We start from the raw sequence: 19,037 nt of genomic DNA on the forward strand, positions 1-19,037 counted from the left end.
GGCATATATTCATTCGGTTAAATTCTCCATGTTTTGTGATGTATAGTTGTGTGATCCTGCAGCCTTGTATATGTTCTAGTATATTCCAGACTGCATACTGCTTTGGGTTACAGTAAGGTATTCTACATAAAACTGCATCAGAAAAGTATTTTACAACTGGTATCCTATGCAACAATCTATTTGTTACTTCACATGTTTTTGTTCTAGTCTGCCTTATACACTGCGTGATCTCAGTGCTGAGCTAAGACTACTGCAAAAATATTATTTTACCCATATTGCCATCTATCTGTCTCTTGGAAAATCTTTTGGAGATATTACAGAAATTAAGATTGTATGGCAACAAGCACCTGGGCTTAATTAAACTCTGACTATTAAATGTGTTTTAAAAGCATGGTTAATTTATTCATTGTTTCTCATAATTTATTTTTCTTTTAAATTTTCATTTTAAAAGTTGATGTGACTTTAATTTCACAGAGTATTGTTTACATTGTCATTGGTTCTGTTAGGACATAAGATTAGATGTTTTAGTATTTAAATGAGTGTTTGCAGAATTTGAACTCAGTTCTGATGAAGTCTTTCTATAACAAATGGAGTAATAAAAAAGAACTTGGGTACTTACCATAACATTCCATCTGTGTTGTCATTTTCATTCTTCTTCCATGGATGGGCTTGGATCTGACTCAACTGTTACACTAGCTTGTAGCCATCATTAAACTTTCAAGCTTCTTTCCTTCCCATAATGCACTATGCCTAATGTTCCTCAGATCCTTTTTACAGCTTGAGAGAGACAGAGAGAGAGAGAGAGAAAAACTATAAAATAATTGTCTTAGCTGGAGTTCAACACAAACGACATATGGTGTCTCTATGAGTCTCATTCCTCCAGAAGTCATTTGTGAGAAATCGAGGGAGGACGCAGGGTGAGGAAGAACAAAAATGGGCAACACAGATGGAACATTATGGTAAGTACATAACTTCTTTAGTTGATGTTGTCAATTTGCATTCATTCCTCAGCAGATGGGACAGAGTCCCCACTACCTGAATTCCTGGGTGGACTCTAAGGAAGGATATTCCTGAGTACAGTAGAGCCAAAGGCTCCTCTTCCCCTCAAGACCAGATCTAGTTTGTAATGACTGATAAAGGTATGTGGATTTGACCAAGTTGGAGCTGCACATATATCGTCCATGGATGCTCTAGAATGAAATACCATGGAAGTAACCATAGATCTGGTTGAATGAGTTTTTAGTGGTTTAGGTAAGGGGAGATCCAATTTGCTGTAGACAAATGAAATGCACTCTGTCAACCATCTAACTAGAGTTATCTTTAACTGATTCACCCAACTTGTTATGTGCAAAGGAAACAAACAACTGGTCTATCTTTCTAATTGCCCATGTTCTGTGCAGGTATAAATGTAATTGCCTATGAGCATCTAGTAAGTGCAGCATATATTCTCCTTTATTTATATACTGGCTAGTTAATTGTGTAGTTAATGTTGGATTCTGATACCACCTTAGGTAGAAAGGAAGCATTGATACATAAAGTGACCCTATCCTTGTGGAAAATCAAATACAGGGGTTTAGAAGATAATGCTTGAAGTTCTGAAATTATTCTAGCAGATGTAATTGCAACTAAAAAGACAAATCTTCCAAGTCAAAAATTTTGCATCACGTTTACCTGCAGGTTCAAAGGGAGAATGTGTTAAGGCTTGCAGTATCAAACTTAAATCCCATGGTGTTATACGACCTTTATAAAGAGGTCTAAGTAGAAGGATACCCTTCAGAAAGGCTCTACATAATTTAGAGGAAGCCAGGGAGGAATTCTGAATTCCCACATGAAAGTTCAATATGACTGTGAGTTGAACCTTTATAGTCGATGAACTAGCACCCTTATTAAATAAACTCATTAAAAATTCAGAACAGAATGAATCAGGACTGAGAAGGGGTCTGCCTTATTCTGCTCTGCCCAATAAACAAATCTTCTCCATTTACTCCTGTAGAGTTTTCTCACAGAGGGTTTATGAAAAGATAACAGTACTGAACGAATAAGCGAAGAGAGCATAGGTTGCCTGGCTATTAATGGAATTGGAGAAACCGTGCAGTCAGGTTGAGATTTGAGATGTCCGGATAAACCAAGCTTGTTGAGTGAGACAGAATGTCTGGAGTTGGATCCAGAATCCAAAGTGGGTACAGAAGGTGAGGCCAAAGGAAGGGGAACCAAATTTGTCGAGGCCAGTAAGTTGCAATAAGGATGACTTTGCTCTTCATGCTGACTGCTTTCTGAAGGAATTTGGGAATTAAAGGAGTTAGGAAATAAGCAAGTAGAAGACTGGGTGGGCCAATTGTGGAGAACAGCATCCCTCTGTGAATGCCCCAGTGGGGGGATTAGGGCAAAGAAGCTGCTGCACTTGCTGTTTAGGAGAGATGCAAAGAGATGGCAGCAAGGCTGGCCCCACTGACAGAAAATCATGTCCATCACTTTGTTGTTGAGAGACCACTCGTGAAATAGTAAGATGGACCTGCTCAGTTTGTATGCTGTCACATTGGACTTCCCCAGAATATGCATTCCAATTAGAAAGCAGTTGGAAGAAATTGCCCATTGCCACACCCTCAGGGCTTCTCGACACAGGGGGTAAGATCTGGTTACCCCTTCTTTGTTGATGTACCAAACTACTTACATGTTGTCCATTTGGATCACAATTGTTCTGAGAGGGAGAGAGTTTTAGAATGTTTATAACACCAAACATATTGCTCTCATTTCCAGAACATTGATATGCAAGTTGACCTCTTCAGGGGACCAAGTTCCTTGGAATGTCTTCCCAGCAAATGCCCCCCACCCAATCTGGGAATCATCCATGGCCAGTATGTCCTTGGGCTGTGGGAGAATGAAAGGATGACCTTGCAACCATTGTTGTGACTGCATCCACCAGGAAAGATACCATTTGCATACCTGAGTTTTTCTTATCTTTGTTAACATGGGTTGAGAGAGATTTGACTATTGTGTTTGTGCCATCAATTGCAGAATTTTCATGTGATATCTTCCTAAAGGAACTAAGATTATTGCTGCTGACACTGATCCCATAGCTTGCAGAGTAACCAGGCTGAAATTCTGGTAGTGCAAATTATTTTCTTGACCTGATTTCTTATGGCTTTTGCTTTCAAAAGGGGAAGAGATGCTACCATAAATACTTCATTGAACATTGCTCCTATGAATTCCTATATCTGAGTCGGTTGTAATTGTGACTTGTTGTAATTCATGATGGTTATTCCATGATTTGAACAAGTCTGCAACACTTGGTCTCTTGCTTGTAGCGGTTGATGCCTGTTTGAAGAGGTAATGAGCCAGTCATCTAAATACAGAGATACCCGGAATCCCTGCAGTCTCACATGAGCTGCTACTACTGACATACACTTGGTGAACACCCTGTAGGCTGTGGTGAAGCCAAAGGGCAGTTCTCTGAACTGGTAATGACTGGCTCCCAGCCAGAAGCATAAGTACCTTCCGGATCATGTGTTAATTTTTATGTGATGGTACGCATCCTAAAGTCTATGGAACACATCCAGTCATCCTTACTCAGAAAGGGCAAAATGGACCGAACTGTGACCATCCAGAACTCGGTTTGTTGAACTGATCTGTTCAAAATGCTGAAATCTAAAATCGGTCTCTAGTCCCCTGGTTTTTTTTTTTTTGGAAACTAAAAAGAATATTGAGTAAGTTCCAGATTCTATGTGGTCTGGAGGGACTTCTTGGCTGACTCTTTTTTCTAGCAGCTTTTGGATTTCTAGTGCTGCTGCTTCCTACTGATTGGGTAGAACATTGTGGATTTTCCTGGGTAACAGAGGTGGCAAAGAAAAGGGGATAATATAACCTCTGGAGACGATTTTCTGCACCCAGGTGTTCTTTGTTATGTTTAGCCAGGCTTCCTGATCCAGCGATAAGTGACCCCCGACTGCCTCCAGAGGAAGGCAATTGGGCCTCCCTTCAGGAGTGATAAAAGGGTCTGTCAGAAAATGTATCTCTAGACCCTTGGTTTTGCAGGCCTGCTCTGCCACAGGGGCATCTTTTGCCATTGTCTCCCCCCCCTGCCTCTGGGGGAACTACCACCACATGTGTCCTGGAAAGGACCATGAGACTTCCTGAACCACAACTTTTGACCCTCCATTGATTCCTAGAAAAGGTCTGTTGAGTGGTTGAAAAAAATGAGCCCACTGCAGATGGGATCTTTCCATCTTTCTCACATCTAGAGAGCGTGTCTTTTACTGTGGGGCCAAATAAAAAAGAACCACCAAAGGCAGCATTGACGAAAGATGACTTGAAGGGCTCCACAAACTCACACAGGTGCATCCAGGCATGCCTCCTGAATAGAAATACCTGAACCCATGTCCCTTGAGGTGAATTCTGCAGCATCCAAGATAAGTCTCATGGACAAATTTGCAAGAGATTAAAGGGCAGTCAACTGTAAGGCCACAGAAGTTAGAGCCTCTGCAGTAGTGACCCCTGGAAGGGAGTTTGAATGCTCCTTAATCAAGTCCCTTTGCAATCTCGTGAAGTGTGGCAAGTAGTTTGGCGATCAGACAGCAAATGTCTCTAAAGCACAAACTTGCTTCCCAAATCTGTCCAGTGCCCTAGGTTCTCTACTGTGGAGATGGACAGTGGAACTTTGTTTTGAAAGTTCCTTCTTTGTAGCTGCCACCATGACCATTAAATCAACCGGTACTAATTTACTCCAATGTTCTCTTCCTTTTGGTGGGACCAGAATCCTGTCTGGTGTCTTGCGGATTGGCTCAGTTGTATCAAGTTCCTTCCATGCCCGCTTAGACACCAAATCAATAAGGTCATCAGCAGGTGGAGTAACCCAGGAGGTAGATGGGCCAGTCCTGAAAGCTTCCAGAAATACTGACTCCTCAGGAGATGGGTTTTGGGAAGACCAACCACCCTTCTGTTTAAGGATGTCTCCAAATGAGGCATCTTTGGGTCATGATTTGGGAGACCCTTGGAGGGAGTTCAAGTGTCTCCTCTTGCAAGACCTCTTCCTAGGGATTTCTTCAGTGAGATGATCTGGAGAAGTACTGGAAGAGATGACAATACCTGGCTGGGTGGTCTGGAAGCTTTGGGCTGGCTGTCCCTTTGGAATAGAAAGTTGAGGATCATGGTGTAAAATCAGCTGAGATGTAAAGGATGGATCTGAGGGTGAAGGACCCACCTGACCTGCCAGAAAAGAGAAAACCCTCTTAACAACTTCAAACCAGACTGCTCAGGAGAGAAGGAAGCTAATGAAGCCAAGAGAGCAAGTTTCTGGCCTGCCATTTCCCTCCACTCTGAGAGCCGTCCACCCGAGTCAGAAGCTGGAGCCAAGCTGTCCAACACAAAACTCCAACAGGAAGAGTCAGCTACAAAAACCACAGAGTCAATCCTATTCCCTCCGATCTGATCTGGAAGCTTCAGCTCGAAGAGCCATCCAGATCCGATGATGTCAAGGCTGGTGCACTCAGAGTAACAGTCAGATCCAAAGACAATGCTCTCTTCAGATCTGACCCAGAAGGGCCCAGAACACTCAGATACTAGGACTCTAACACCACAGGTTGGGTTAGAGGAGGAGTTGTTATCGGTGGAGTAGTAGATGGACAGTGTTCCTGACTCGAGGGGGAAGGAACCATGATGACTCCCTTCTGAAATTGCTCTATGAAGAATCTCCTTATCATCCTTTCTACATCTGCATCCATAAGACTTCTGGAGAAATGAGAGGATACCACAGTACGGGACTTAAAAAGGGGAGGGCACCCTAGGAGGGACCAGATCCACACTGGGCAAGTATATGGTACAAGGCAATTGCTTAGGATCCAGGATTTCAGATATGAAGTACATTTTGTTGGCTGTGAGGTTGTTGGACTGGAAAGGTATTTTGTCAGATCTGAAGATGGTTGGATCCCAGAAGACTTTGAATCCAATTTCTCCATCTTTTTCTTTGACTCCAATTACACAAAAGCCAAAACAATCCATAGATTTAGACCTTTTTGAAGCATCCTTCGCTTTAGGTTTAAGAGGCTGAACTCCAGATAACACTTCAGAGAATGCAGTTGCAACATATCCTTTAAGATCAATTTGTACTTTCTCTCAGTTAAAGCCCTTGGATTAAACCCATGACAAATATCACAATCTTGAGCTAGGTGTTCTGCATCTAAACAATAGACACACAGAGTGTAGGCATTGAAAAAAAGGCATTTGATGCCCACATCTCTCACATTTCTTGAATCCTTTTTCAGACATAGTGAAGGAAATTTTAACAACCAAAAACAATAAAAAGCAACAATAACTGGAAGAAAAGAGAAGTAAAAAGTAAGATAATAGCTTCTTTTTTATCAGAATAGAAAGAAGGGTTAATTAACCACTAAAAAAATGGAGGGAAAGCACCCTTGCAGTGAAAAAAGAAATGGGGTAGGAAAAACCTACCAACAATGATAGTGTAGATTATACTAATCAGTGTATAAAGGACAGTAATAGTGAATAAAGATAAGAAAACACTTACTGGATATAAGAAATATTTTAGTAGAAATAGGTTTATCAAAAACTATGGTTTGAAAACTAAGATTTTAAGGAGAATTCACTTATCTTAATGAGTTTGCCCGAGAGCTGCAGTCAACCACATCTGGTAGCGAAAGAGGCAAATGAGATCTAAGGGATGTTCGGCATAGTGCATTATGGCTAGGAAAGAACCTTGAGAACTTGCTGGTGGCCACAAATTAGTGTAACAGCTGAGTCAGATCTGAGTGTTGGATCTAAGCCCATCCTTTGAGAAATGGATGAAAATTGACATCAGATGAAATATTTGCATCCACTCTGATACATCTTTATTTATCTATGCAAGTATATATGTATGCATGTATGCATGTCTGTACATACACTGGCAAAGACCATAAACTATAATGCCAGCTGGTTGAAACTGAGTACAGAAAAGACAGTTATAATGGCAGCAAATGGGGGAAATCAGAAGAAGCTGAGAACTGGGACAGAATGGAAACTAGAGGAACAGATCAACAGCTTCAAGTATCTGGGAGGAATGGTTGAGCAGAAGGGAAGTCTGAATGAGGAGGTCAAATCTAGAATCACATGGGCTGCAGCCAACTGACACAGAATGTCAGGGGTAGTGTATGACAGAAGTATGCCAAAGAAGGTGAAACGTAAGGCATACAAAACAGTGGTGTGACCAGTACTATTTTATAGTACAGAAACCTGAATTGTAAAAGCAGAGCAGCTGAGGAAGCTAAAGGTGATAGAGATGAAGTGCCTGGTAGGATGCACACTACGGGACAGGCAAATAAATGAAGATATCAGTGCAGAAGCCCAAGCAGCTCCAATTACAGACAAGATCAAAAAGAACAGATTTTAGTGGTTTGGTAACATGTATAGGAAAACAGAAGACAATCTGATGAAGAAGATTTGGGACAGACAGGAAGTAGGCAAGAGGAAACAATGGCATGTGGCAAATGGATAGATTGTGTAAGAAAAGACATTTTTACAGACAGGAATGACTGTTGAAGAATGTAGGAGAGTGACACTGAATTGAAAAAGTAGTAACAACTGACACAACAGCTCAACCCCAAGTAGAAAATGGGAAGAAGAGAGATGAGGACAGTTGAATAGCATGTGTATATCATCTACTTAGCTGTGTTTTATAAGATGTCCTTAGAGTTCTCCTTCCCCACTCCTCTCTCTCTCTCTCTCTCTCTCTCTGTCTCTCGCATTAAGGTTGCAGTCTACAGATATGATGAGGCATTATTCCATTCTAGCAGAGATTACCGTTGCCTTTTCAAGCGTGAATCTCTTTGTATGATGACTTTCCATTCTTGTCAACAGACATTTTCTCTGTTAGACGTCTGGCGGTGCACCTGCATGGTCATTGCCTTACAAAAACTTACTTGTTCCATGCAAAACAAAGATCTTATTTATTGCTTGGTTCATTTCTATTCAAACTCCTTAACCAAGGATCCTTCTAAACCCTAGCAGGCTGTCATAAAACTACAGCCTTCAGTTACAAGTTGTGATATCTCACTCTCACTGGTTTCACCCGTCAGTCTGTCTTTCTCTCTCAGAGTAAATTATAAAATCTTCCAGGATGCATGAAAAATACTAGTAACCAAAAGTAATGCACCCAGTAGCCATCAAGGAAAACTCCACTTTACTGGAATCAAACACCAACAAAATCCATTAGTTGTTGTATTTTGTTGGTGTTTGATTCCAATAAAGTGGAGTTTTCCTTGATGGCTACTGGGTGCATTACTTTTGGTCTCTCTCAGAGTAAGTTACATTCCACTTGTCATGCCTTTTCTATCATGAAACTCAAGCTCTAGAAATGTCTAGGGTATCCATTCTTTTTCCAGTTTTCATTCCCATCTAAAAGAATTTTCAGTCACTGCAAAATGCAACTATTTCTATATCTCTCATATAAGCTAACTCTTCATATTAACTCTAAATCCGTATTTATTTTCATTTGTTTACTGAGAAAACTCCAACTGGGCAAGAGACTTTTCACCATAGACCTGAGAAGAAAAGATACAACAGATTGCAGTTACATAAAGTTACATAAAATATTTAAAAGAGTGGCTTAAAATGTAGCAGTCTAATGAATAATGCCTAATGTTAAAGAACTACAATATAAAAAAAAATCAACATTTCAGATAAATCAAATACATACTTGTTAACACTCACTTATTTCTTATAATTATCTGCACCATCTGTCTACTCACTTATTCATCTACCTCATCAATCCACTAGCCTTCTAGCTTTCCGCTTAACTACCCCCTTCTTCCAAACCTCTCCACCTCATCCCTCGTTCCCTTTCCATTCCCTTCACACTTTCCTACCTGCAGAAACTGTCCATGCTATACTTTGCAATAGTCTATAACACTAACTTTCTATCATTTGTTTAGCTTTCATATGTTTTGGTATGACACTTAGTGTTATTTATTTAATTAGTACTTCATCTAATATGTGTGAACTTTAAAGTTTTCTACCATGTTGCTGTTTTTCTGATTTATTTGTGTATGAAAATGATCCATGAGGATCAGTACTGCCCCCGATTAACAAATTTTAAATAAATATATAGAAATGGATTTCAGTGTTTATAATTTCTGAAAAACTAAGACATAAATTAAAAACCCTGAAACACATAACAGTTTAAACGTAGCTATTGTAGTGAATTGCAGAATACAACATGAATCACTTAGGTACAATAAATAATTAATTTTATAACTTCATGAAGGCTTGATATCTCTGTTGTTGTGGCTGAATGTTGCAGCTGCATCCATTTCCCAAAAATGCAGCAAACCTGAAGTTGATTTTAATAAAGGTAGTGTGGCAGATGATCTCTAAATGAGTTGTGTGGGGACCAAAGCCCCCACCCCCAAAGATGAACTTTTTATTCTGTGTATTGCAAGTTTATAGACATGGTCTTTTGAATAAACTGTGCCACACTGTTGGTCTTTCAAGGGTCGGTCTTTGTGATAACACCATATATCCTCATTAAAAATATTTCATATCAGATTACCATATATTGTACTTATTCCTCATAAATTAATGCACCTTCTCTCTCAGAGTATATTCTGGCCATCTGAGGCATACTTGTCCCATTACCCTTCTCTTAAAAAAGATTATCCCAGTATGGGGGTCCTAGAGGCATCGCATTTGTACTTTTCTTTTCCACTCAGGAAAATGGAAACAGTGTTATTACAGCTACACAGACATATAAGTTATGGAAGGGCAGTAGTACTTTCTTGGGGGTTACAAGCAAAATACCAAAGCTGATGAGAATTTATTCAAAGGATAAGACCAATGCCTGGACCAGAATTAAATAATAATTTAAAGTGGACTTAACACGAGCTGAAAAATATCATTGTCTTGTTAACCAATGATGTAGAAATGGAAGATGGAGTTGTTGGCTTCACATACGTACTAATAATCAAACTTGATTAATATCAGAAAGTAAGAAGATGAATAACAACATTATATGCTGAGCACAGTCATCAAGACTTTGCTAGAAACAGAACAGCTCATCTGGGACAGAGCGTATGCATCTGCTGCTTGACGTTTCAGCAGTTCGTTTCCAGTTTGCTGCATTATTCTGAGCTAATCCCTGCTTTCCCTATTCTTCCCATTTTCCATACTGCAATTAATCTATTTACTTAACTAACATTTATTTATCAGAATAGATCACTGGAATAACAAAGATAATCATTCACAACAGTTAAGGAACAAAGGCATCAGCAGTGTGCGCCATCTAAGCACGTTTCCCTCGCAGCAGAAATACTGTTAAGAGGTAACTTAAAAATTCATGTTATGAAATTATACATCATATGTCGTAAAGGAAAGTAAAAACAAAAATTAAAAATTGTTGCAAATTTAAGTGTTTTAAATCTTTGGAATATTCCTTACTTTACATTGTTTTTATTCACTTTTACATGTCTACCCGCATCTGACTTAATTGTTAATACTTACTGGGCAGGAGGAATGCTTAGTCACTTCTCTTCCTAAACTGCAATTACTTTTTAATGTAAATGAATTCAGAAAAAGTGATTGCAATATTGCTTCCTCTTTAAGATTGACACCTCAGAGAAAGACAGTATTTCACTTGCTACTAACTTTTATCTAATGCTGAAGACTGCATTAAACAAAATTAATATTTGTTAACTAAATTGGAGAGTATCTTGACAGAAATATTTAGATGGATATACTGTAGTTAAAGTTATTCATATGGATATGAGTATATTCTACATTTCTATGTGTTAGATCTACTTTTTGCTTTTCACTCATTTTTTTATTTCAGATCAGTCATGGAGCAGTACATTCTATATTAAGTAATAAGCTTGACTTCTCTTCTTTTCTGCGTACCATTCCTGGCATCAGATTTCAAGACTATGCTTTAGCTCAACTGGCTTATTATTTTAGATGGACTTGGATTGGAATTCTAACATCAGACAATGACATAGGAGAAACCAGTACTCAGAACTTGAAAAATGAGATCCAGAAAAATGGTGCCTGTGTTGCATTCATAGAAATAATGCATGTACTTTATTCCAAGCAAAGAGTTCATAAAATTGTTGAACTCGTCATAAAATCCTCTGCAAACATAGTGATCATTAACAGTGATGAAGTGCATGCAAAAGCCACCCTGGATGCTCTTTATGCAATTAATGTAACAGGAAAAACTTTCATTCTCAGTGGACTTTGTACTATGACACCAGGTTATTTTACCAAAGAGACATGGACCTTGTTAAATGGAACTTTAGGCTTGGCTCCATCTACAACAGACATGCCTGGTTTCAGGCATTTTCTGTATAATTTAAAACCTTCCTCATCCCCAAAAGATATTTTCATCAGAACTTTTTGGAAGGTGTACTTTGGGTGTGATTGGGCAATAGGAAACATTTCTCAAACTGCAGTTTCTGAAACAGTGAGTGATGAACGAACATACTGCACAGGTGCAGAGAGCATAAACAATCTTAGTTCCGATTTATTTGAGCTAAATGATTTGAGTTACACCTTTCATGCTTATCTTGCAGTATATGCATTTGCACATGCCTTTAGTGACATCATTGACTGCAAACCGGGATATGGGCCATTCCTTAACGGATCTTGCTCCAGTATTCAGGATCTCCTTCCCTGGCAGGTACAGAAAAAGCATTTCTCTAGCTAGTAACAGTTAAATATTATAAACATTGTTTATGCACATGAACGTATTCTCAATGTAAATCAGTGTTTATATCATTTAAGGGATATCAGTATATATAAGTTCTGAAGAGAAATAAAAGGTAATGAGAAGTAATGATTCTGTGTTGCTGAAAGTAATTTTACTGTTAAACACTTGTTCAAACTAATTAACTCTGTAGGTGTTTCACTATGTAAAACATGTCAAATTCCATACTGATTCTGGTGATGAGATAATTTTTGATGTGAATGGAGATGCCTTAATGATTTATGATATTATAAATGTGCAAATACCAAAAATGGATGTTTACAAATTTATTAAAATAGGCAGAATCAACCCCAGGAATCCAAAAGGAAATGAAATTTCAATCAATACCAGTGCTGTTTTATGGACTGAAGGATACAACCAGGTCAGATCTGTGATGCATAGTCTTATCTTGTTATTAATGTAAACAGCAAAACAGCATAGATGTGCATACACCAAGGCATAACTATGTAATTAAACACAGTGAAGGCAACCCTCACATTATGTACATTCATAAACATAGGTTATATGTGTGCACATGCCTTTTGTGTGTGTTTGTGTGTGTGTGTGTGTGTGTGTGTGTGTGTGTGTGTGTGTGTGTGTGTGTGTGTGTGTGTGTGTGTGTATGTTAACAAACATATGAAAATAGATGCTTTCACTAGAAATGTACCGAAAATGGATGATCAACAGTTTGGTAAATATAGAGTATGGATTAAGCATAAGATTTCATTTTAAACTTTTCTTAGATTTCGGTGGCTAAATTGCTCCTGTATACACTACATCCAATTGCCTTTTTCTGTGAGACAGGGAGAATAGGCATGTGATTTAGTGATAGCAATAATGGCACAGTTGTTAGCATTACTTATAATTATATTTGCAATATTTTAATTATATTCATAATATTCAGTTCTCCAGTTCACTTCTCACCTATGGTGCCTTCTGTATGCAGTCTACATTTCGCTTCTGTGTTCATGGGTCTTTTTACTAGGTGTTCCACTTCTCTTTTCCATTTCAACATGCTGTAGGGGAATCCATGCTTGTCCAAATTTCCCACAGGTCTGCATGTCTTATGAGACTGAGTTGGAGTGTGCATCTAGTAATGGGATGGCATCTTGGACAGAATTAGTTCTTCTGCCTTATATCTAATGAGCACTGGGAGAGGTTCCAGCTTACCTGTGATCTTGAATTGAATTAAATGGGTAATCAGAGAGAAAAAAATAATTACCAAATTAAGACTTTTTGTCATTCTCCCATTACTGAAAATCAAATGCGGCACTCAGATTATTAGGTTTGATTTTATTTTGGAAAAAGCATGCATTCCATATAGAGGATTTTTTTCTATAATCATCAGAAATATGTTTGGATATATCAGGAGTTAGACAAATTCAAAACAGCCTAGTTGTTTTCATCGCTAGGAAGCATTACGTAAAGTTATGATTTCTGAGGGTATTTACCAGATATTAGGGTTGCACTACAACTTGGTAGGGTAAGTACATGAATCACCACATGGCTGTCTGTATAAGTAAACAGATACTGTAAGTAACAGAACTGAAATTGAATTTGGTCTATAATAAAGGACTGTGTAACCTATCATCAGTAAAATGTCAAAGAATACATACTAGTAATAAATCTTTAACATATATTCAGGTCAGTCAGCTTTACACACATTCTTTTGAAGCATTAATTTATAGGTTCATAGGTAGGTACTAAGCTATCTACCCAAAGGCATTTATAAGCCTAGCCAGAATGTGTTGGCTTTCACCACCCCTTTAGATTAGTTCCCTGTGCCTCTGTCCAGCAGAGCCACTGAAGTGATCCCCAGGGGAAACTTTCTGTTTCCCATCCACTCGTCAAGGTTTCTCTTGAAGAGTGTTAGCAAGGAGCTCTGCCTAATGTAGACTGGAATCTTGTTCCAAAGCATGGGAAGTCTCTGGGACAAGAATCTATCCCTCCAGCATGTCCTATTTATTGTTGTGGTGAGGTTTAGATCCCTAGAGCATGTGGCTCGAGGGGATAATGTTTTCTTTAGGTGGAGTATGTCCATCAATTCTGGGTTGGACATGGCCTTGTATGTCAGGCAGAGATCACCTCTGAGTAGGCGGTATGCAACCGAGTACAGCTGGAGTTTCTTCAGTTGAGCTGAATAGGGCATCTGTTTGAGGCTAGTGATCTTCTTGGTGAGGTACTTCTGTGGTCTTTCCAGCTGTTGCAGGTGTCCTGTAAGGTACATCCCAAATGGGGCGTTGTACTCTATGATGGGTCTGATGAGTGATGAGTAGAGGGGCACAATGACCTCTTTTGATCCAGATGCAAATCCTTTTGTGATTAGGTGGGCCATGTAGAAGGATTTTCTAACCACTTTACTATCTGGATTTTACCCCCAGGCTGCTGTGCGTACCTGGCCCCAGCGTCCTTGACTCTGTTTCAAATCTTCTATCTTGTAACAAGGTTTTGATACCTCTACCTACCTGGTGAAAAGGACCCCTGCAAACTATTCTAAGCATCTCTTCATATAAAAAGAAACTTGATGCCCGGTTTTAGGAACCCTGCTATCAAGGAGGCAAGAAAGTTTCAAATCTTCTATCTTGTAACAAGGTTTTGATACCTCTACCTACCTGGTGAAAAGGACCCCTGCAAACTATTCTAAGCATCTCTTCATATAAAAAGAAACTTGCCGCCTGGTTTTAGGAACCCTGCTATCAAGGAGGCAAGAAAGTACGTGTTATCTTAACCTAGCGGTAAAAGCTGAACACTGACTTAAGAACTTGTGTACCCATTGAGGCGTTCTACCTAGCCAGGATACCCAGCAGCCATACCCCCTTCTCTACCCCTTAATATTTATACTTTCTCCTCTCCCTGGGCTATCTCCTGTAATTTGTTTATGGAACCTTGTAACTTTTTTTTTTTATTTTTACCTTCCATCTCTGTACTCTAGCTTTGGTTGCTATACAATTTGTGACCACTAGGTGGCACCCTGAACTAGGCTATTTCTTCTGTACATCTACCTTTTCTCCCCAGAAACCTAAAGATTCTGAACCTAATTAAAGATCTGATCCTAATCGAACAAAGAAAGAAGGAACTTTTTCCTGCCCTTTCTTTACCACTCTTTCTGCTACTTTCAATACCCCTCTCCATCTCAACCACTGTATCCTTCTCTCCTCACTTACCTGTGCCAACTGAAAGTACCTCAGTAGTCGGTGCTTACAGATTGTTTTCTGCTGACACTTTTCAGTTACTTGTCTTAACCCGCTCCGTTCACCCTTCAGGCTCACTTCGCTCCCCTACCCTACCCCCAATTCCCACCCACCCCCAGTGTAGCTAGCTTTATACTTCTGATACCACACCCCTTCCCTAATCAACATATCACATACCTCTGCCAATTTTCTTCTCTCAATCTTTATTCTTCCTGATATCCTACTCTTCCTAATGGCCTCAATACTAAGGATTACATACTCAAATCTGTTACTCCTAACTTCTATCATAGTTTCTCTTACTATACCTTATACTCTAACCATTTCTGAACATTATTCACTTACTGAACCTCACCACCCCCACAAACAAACTCAATCTGCTTCTCACTTAAACACCCTCAACCATATAAACATAACCTCCACTTCTATCTATATACTACCAAAATATCATAGATCCAACCATGTAACTTACTTTCAAAACAAACAAACTTTAAATAACTATTACAAAATTCAAAAGATTATACAAGCACCTCAACAACACCCCCTATTAGATGGCGACATTCATCCAAACCCTAGCCCCAATAACAACACTTCCAATGACCAACTCAATCCAACTTCTCATACTATAACTATCACAAAAAGACCCACTAACTCTCTCCTGATAGCCCACCTCAACATTTGTAGCATTAACAATAAAATTTCACAACTTCATGCACTCCTAAAAGTTCACTCATTTGATATCCTCTGTATTACAGAAACTTGGCTAAAGCCCTCAACTCATGACCATGAAATTACCCCTCCTGGAGACAACATCCTGAGATGTGACCGCAAAGCCAAAAGGGGTGGGGGTGTAGCCATTCTCTATAAAACAGAACTTCAGGTAACACCCTTCAATGTGCTCCTACCCTTAGATACAAATGCAGAAACCCTTACTGCCAAACTTCAAGTTAACAACTGTAAATCTATTTACCTACTTTGCTGCTATCTTCCCCCTGGTAATAATATTAATATTCTTGAAAACATCCTTAATTGCCTCTTTACTCAGCTACCTCAGGAAACCATAGTGCTAGGTGACTTTAATATAGACTGGGCCATATGTAACTCCCCTAATTCTATGACCCACATAAATCTATATGGCTTTTCCCAAACAATAACCACCCCTACTAGAATTCGCAAACCAGGCAGTAAAGAAACCATCCTAGACTGGATCCTTATCAACAGCCATCCTGACAAATATAAATCAGGTACCCTTCCAGATGACATTAGTGACCATGCTCTAACCTACATAATTAAACAAAAAGCCCATAGCCCCAACTCAAATAACTTCAAAACCTCACGCTCTAAAAAACACTTTTTTCCAGAGAGCTTCCAAAATGAACTTAAGGCATGTAACTGGTCACTACTACACCATCTTCAACTTGATGAAGCGATGACCTACTTTAATACAAAATTCCTACAAATCCTAGAATACCATGCCCCCTCTTGCTCTACCCGTATAAGAACCAAAATTGCACCTTGGCTCACTAAAAAGACCAGGCAAAATATTCTTCTACGTAACAAAATCTGGTCCAAATGGAGATCCTCCAAAAACCCATCAGACCACCTTTACTTTAAACAGCTAAGAAATGCCACCAAAAAAGAAATTATGCTCGATAAAAAAAAAACTATTACCTTCACCTCCAACAAACCCACCAGCAAAAACCACAAAAATTTTGGTCAAGCATTAACAAACTACTCTAAAACTCCTGCCCCATCAGGTATCTCCCATAACAACCCTAAGCTAATTGCTGATGCCTTTAACAACTACTTCATTGAAACCATTCAAACTCTAGCTAAAACAATACCACCTGTTAGCACTAACCCATTAATCACCACAAACAGCCCAGTTCCCTCCTTTCATATACAACCCGTACCTACATCCTTTGTCTGCACCCTCCTTCAAAAACTCAAACCATGCACCCCTTCAGCTGATGGTCTACCAGCCAAATACCTGCAAATAGCAGCGAAAGCCATTGCCTATCCAATTTCCATCCTTATAAATAGAACAATTACAGAAAACAGAAAACACAATCCCTTCCAACTGGAAAGTCTCTCATATCATCCCTCTACATAAGGGTGGTACTTGTACTGAGATTTCTAACTTCCGCCCAATTGCCTTACTCTCCCCAATAGCCAAAATAATGGAAAAATGCATCCACCAACAACTACTTGACCACCTTCTCCATAATAACTTACTTGCTAACTGTCAGCATGGTTTCAGGCCATTTCATAGTACCACCACTGCCCTACTATCCTTTTTTGACTGTATAAACAAACATTGTAACAAAAACTCTCTTTCTTCTGCTCTATTTATTGACCTTTCAAAAGCTTTTGACATGGTTAACCATCACCTACTTATGGACATATTAAATGCCCTATCCCTTGACCCACAGGCAGTACTTTGGTTTAAATCCTATTTAGAAAACATACATCAAGCAGTATTCTGGGATAATAACCTATCTCTGCACCTCCTTGTTAACATTGGAGTACCTCAGGGCTCTATTTTAGGCCCTCTTCTCTTCTCAGTTTTTATTAACGATTTAAATACCACAATTCCACAAGCCACCTGTATACAATATGCAGATGATTCTACTTTAATATGTTCAGCTGAGTCCCTTACCTCTCTCCAGACCCTCACCCAAACAGTATTTAATCTCGTTGAAAACTGGTTCATGCAACATTGCCTCCTTCTTAACCCCAAAAAACAAAATTATTGCTTTTTGCTCCTACTCAAAAGTCTGCACAATTTCACTTCACAGTAACCTCCAACAATGGAACTATCATAACTCCAGACAGTATAACCCGACTCCTAGGAATTACAATAGACTACAACCTTAGCTATGATGATCATATTAATACTACTATAAAATCTGTCAACAGAAAACTTGGCTCCCTTTATAGAATCAAACCCTTCCTTACACCAGAAGCTAGAACTACTATAGCCAGGACCCACCTTATCTCTACCCTGTCCTACGCTTCTGCCATTTATACCAATCTTTCTAAAAGCAACCTTAGCAAACTTGCAACCAGCTATAACAACATTGCCAGATTTGCCACTGGTACCCCTTTCAGAACCCACCACTGTCTCAACCTTAAACAACTAGGATGGTTAGAACTGCAGAACCACCTACTTTATCAACAATACACCATCACCCAAAAGATCCTTTACCACCCCAAGAATACCCCCAATTCTCACTAATCTGATTACCCCATATAAAAATCTGCCAACACTACGCTCAGCTAATAAGCTTCTAGTTTCCACTATTAAATCATTAAATCAAACAACCAGGCAGGGGTGTCACTATTCACTAACTCAGTGAGAAAAACCTGGAACCTGCTTCCAAAGGAACTCACATCTCTTTCTTCCACACTGCTTTTCAAAAAATAACTTAAAGAATACCTTACTACACACTGGCTATGTCCCTGCTCTAACCCTGACTAATATCTAAATCCCCATCTCACTTTCCCTAGACTTTTCTGCTCTGTTGTTCTTTTACGTTTACCTGGGTTAACCAGTAACCTTGCCTCGAACTAGTATTTAACAAGATTTCCTTCCTAGTACTTTAATAGAGCTTTCTTATTCTAAATATGCTATCCTCCACTGTACTAGAGATAAATTATAATGTCTGTACATCTGTAAAAAAATGTCTGTACATCTGATAAAAAAATATATATATATATTTTTAACTTTTTATTTCTGTTTGCTTTTTGCATGTAATTATATGATATGTCACTGCCTATGCTTGGAGCTTTTCTCCCCGGGCCTCTGCTGAAAATGGACATATATCCAGTTAGACTAGCCCGGTCAACAAATGTAAAATAAAATAAAATAAAATAAAATGTGATTATCAAAGGAGAGATTACTATCTACTTGGGTTCCCAGATCCCTTATTATGTCTTCCATATTTAGGGGACTACCACCTATGTGGTAGTTTGTGGGTACTTTGTTTTTTCCAAAGGGGATGACTATGCACTTTTTGGCATTTAGTTTGAGGCCACGATTTTGACACCAGGTATCCGTCTCAATAAGACCCTTTTAGAGGATGTCTGTGTTAGCCACTAAGTCAATTATAGCCCCTAGTTTGCAG

The 19,037-nt window shown here is 39.1% G+C and overlaps 1 protein-coding gene across 1 annotated transcript in view; it reads left to right on the top strand.

Moving 5' to 3' along the window:
* LOC122788679 (vomeronasal type-2 receptor 26-like) overlaps window positions 1-19,037 on the top strand; it is a 161,646-nt gene that overhangs the window by 91,919 nt on the left and 50,690 nt on the right. The window contains exons 5-6 of the mRNA XM_044055575.1: window positions 10,814-11,656; window positions 11,877-12,104. Coding sequence (XP_043911510.1) covers window positions 10,814-11,656; window positions 11,877-12,104 — 1,071 coding nt within the window. The remainder of the gene's footprint in view (window positions 1-10,813; window positions 11,657-11,876; window positions 12,105-19,037) is intronic.

The sequence above is a fragment of the Protopterus annectens genome, chromosome 14.part0, assembly GCF_019279795.1.
Source record: "Protopterus annectens isolate FY-2018-M chromosome 14.part0, PAN1.0, whole genome shotgun sequence".
NCBI lineage: Eukaryota > Metazoa > Chordata > Ceratodontiformes > Protopteridae > Protopterus > Protopterus annectens.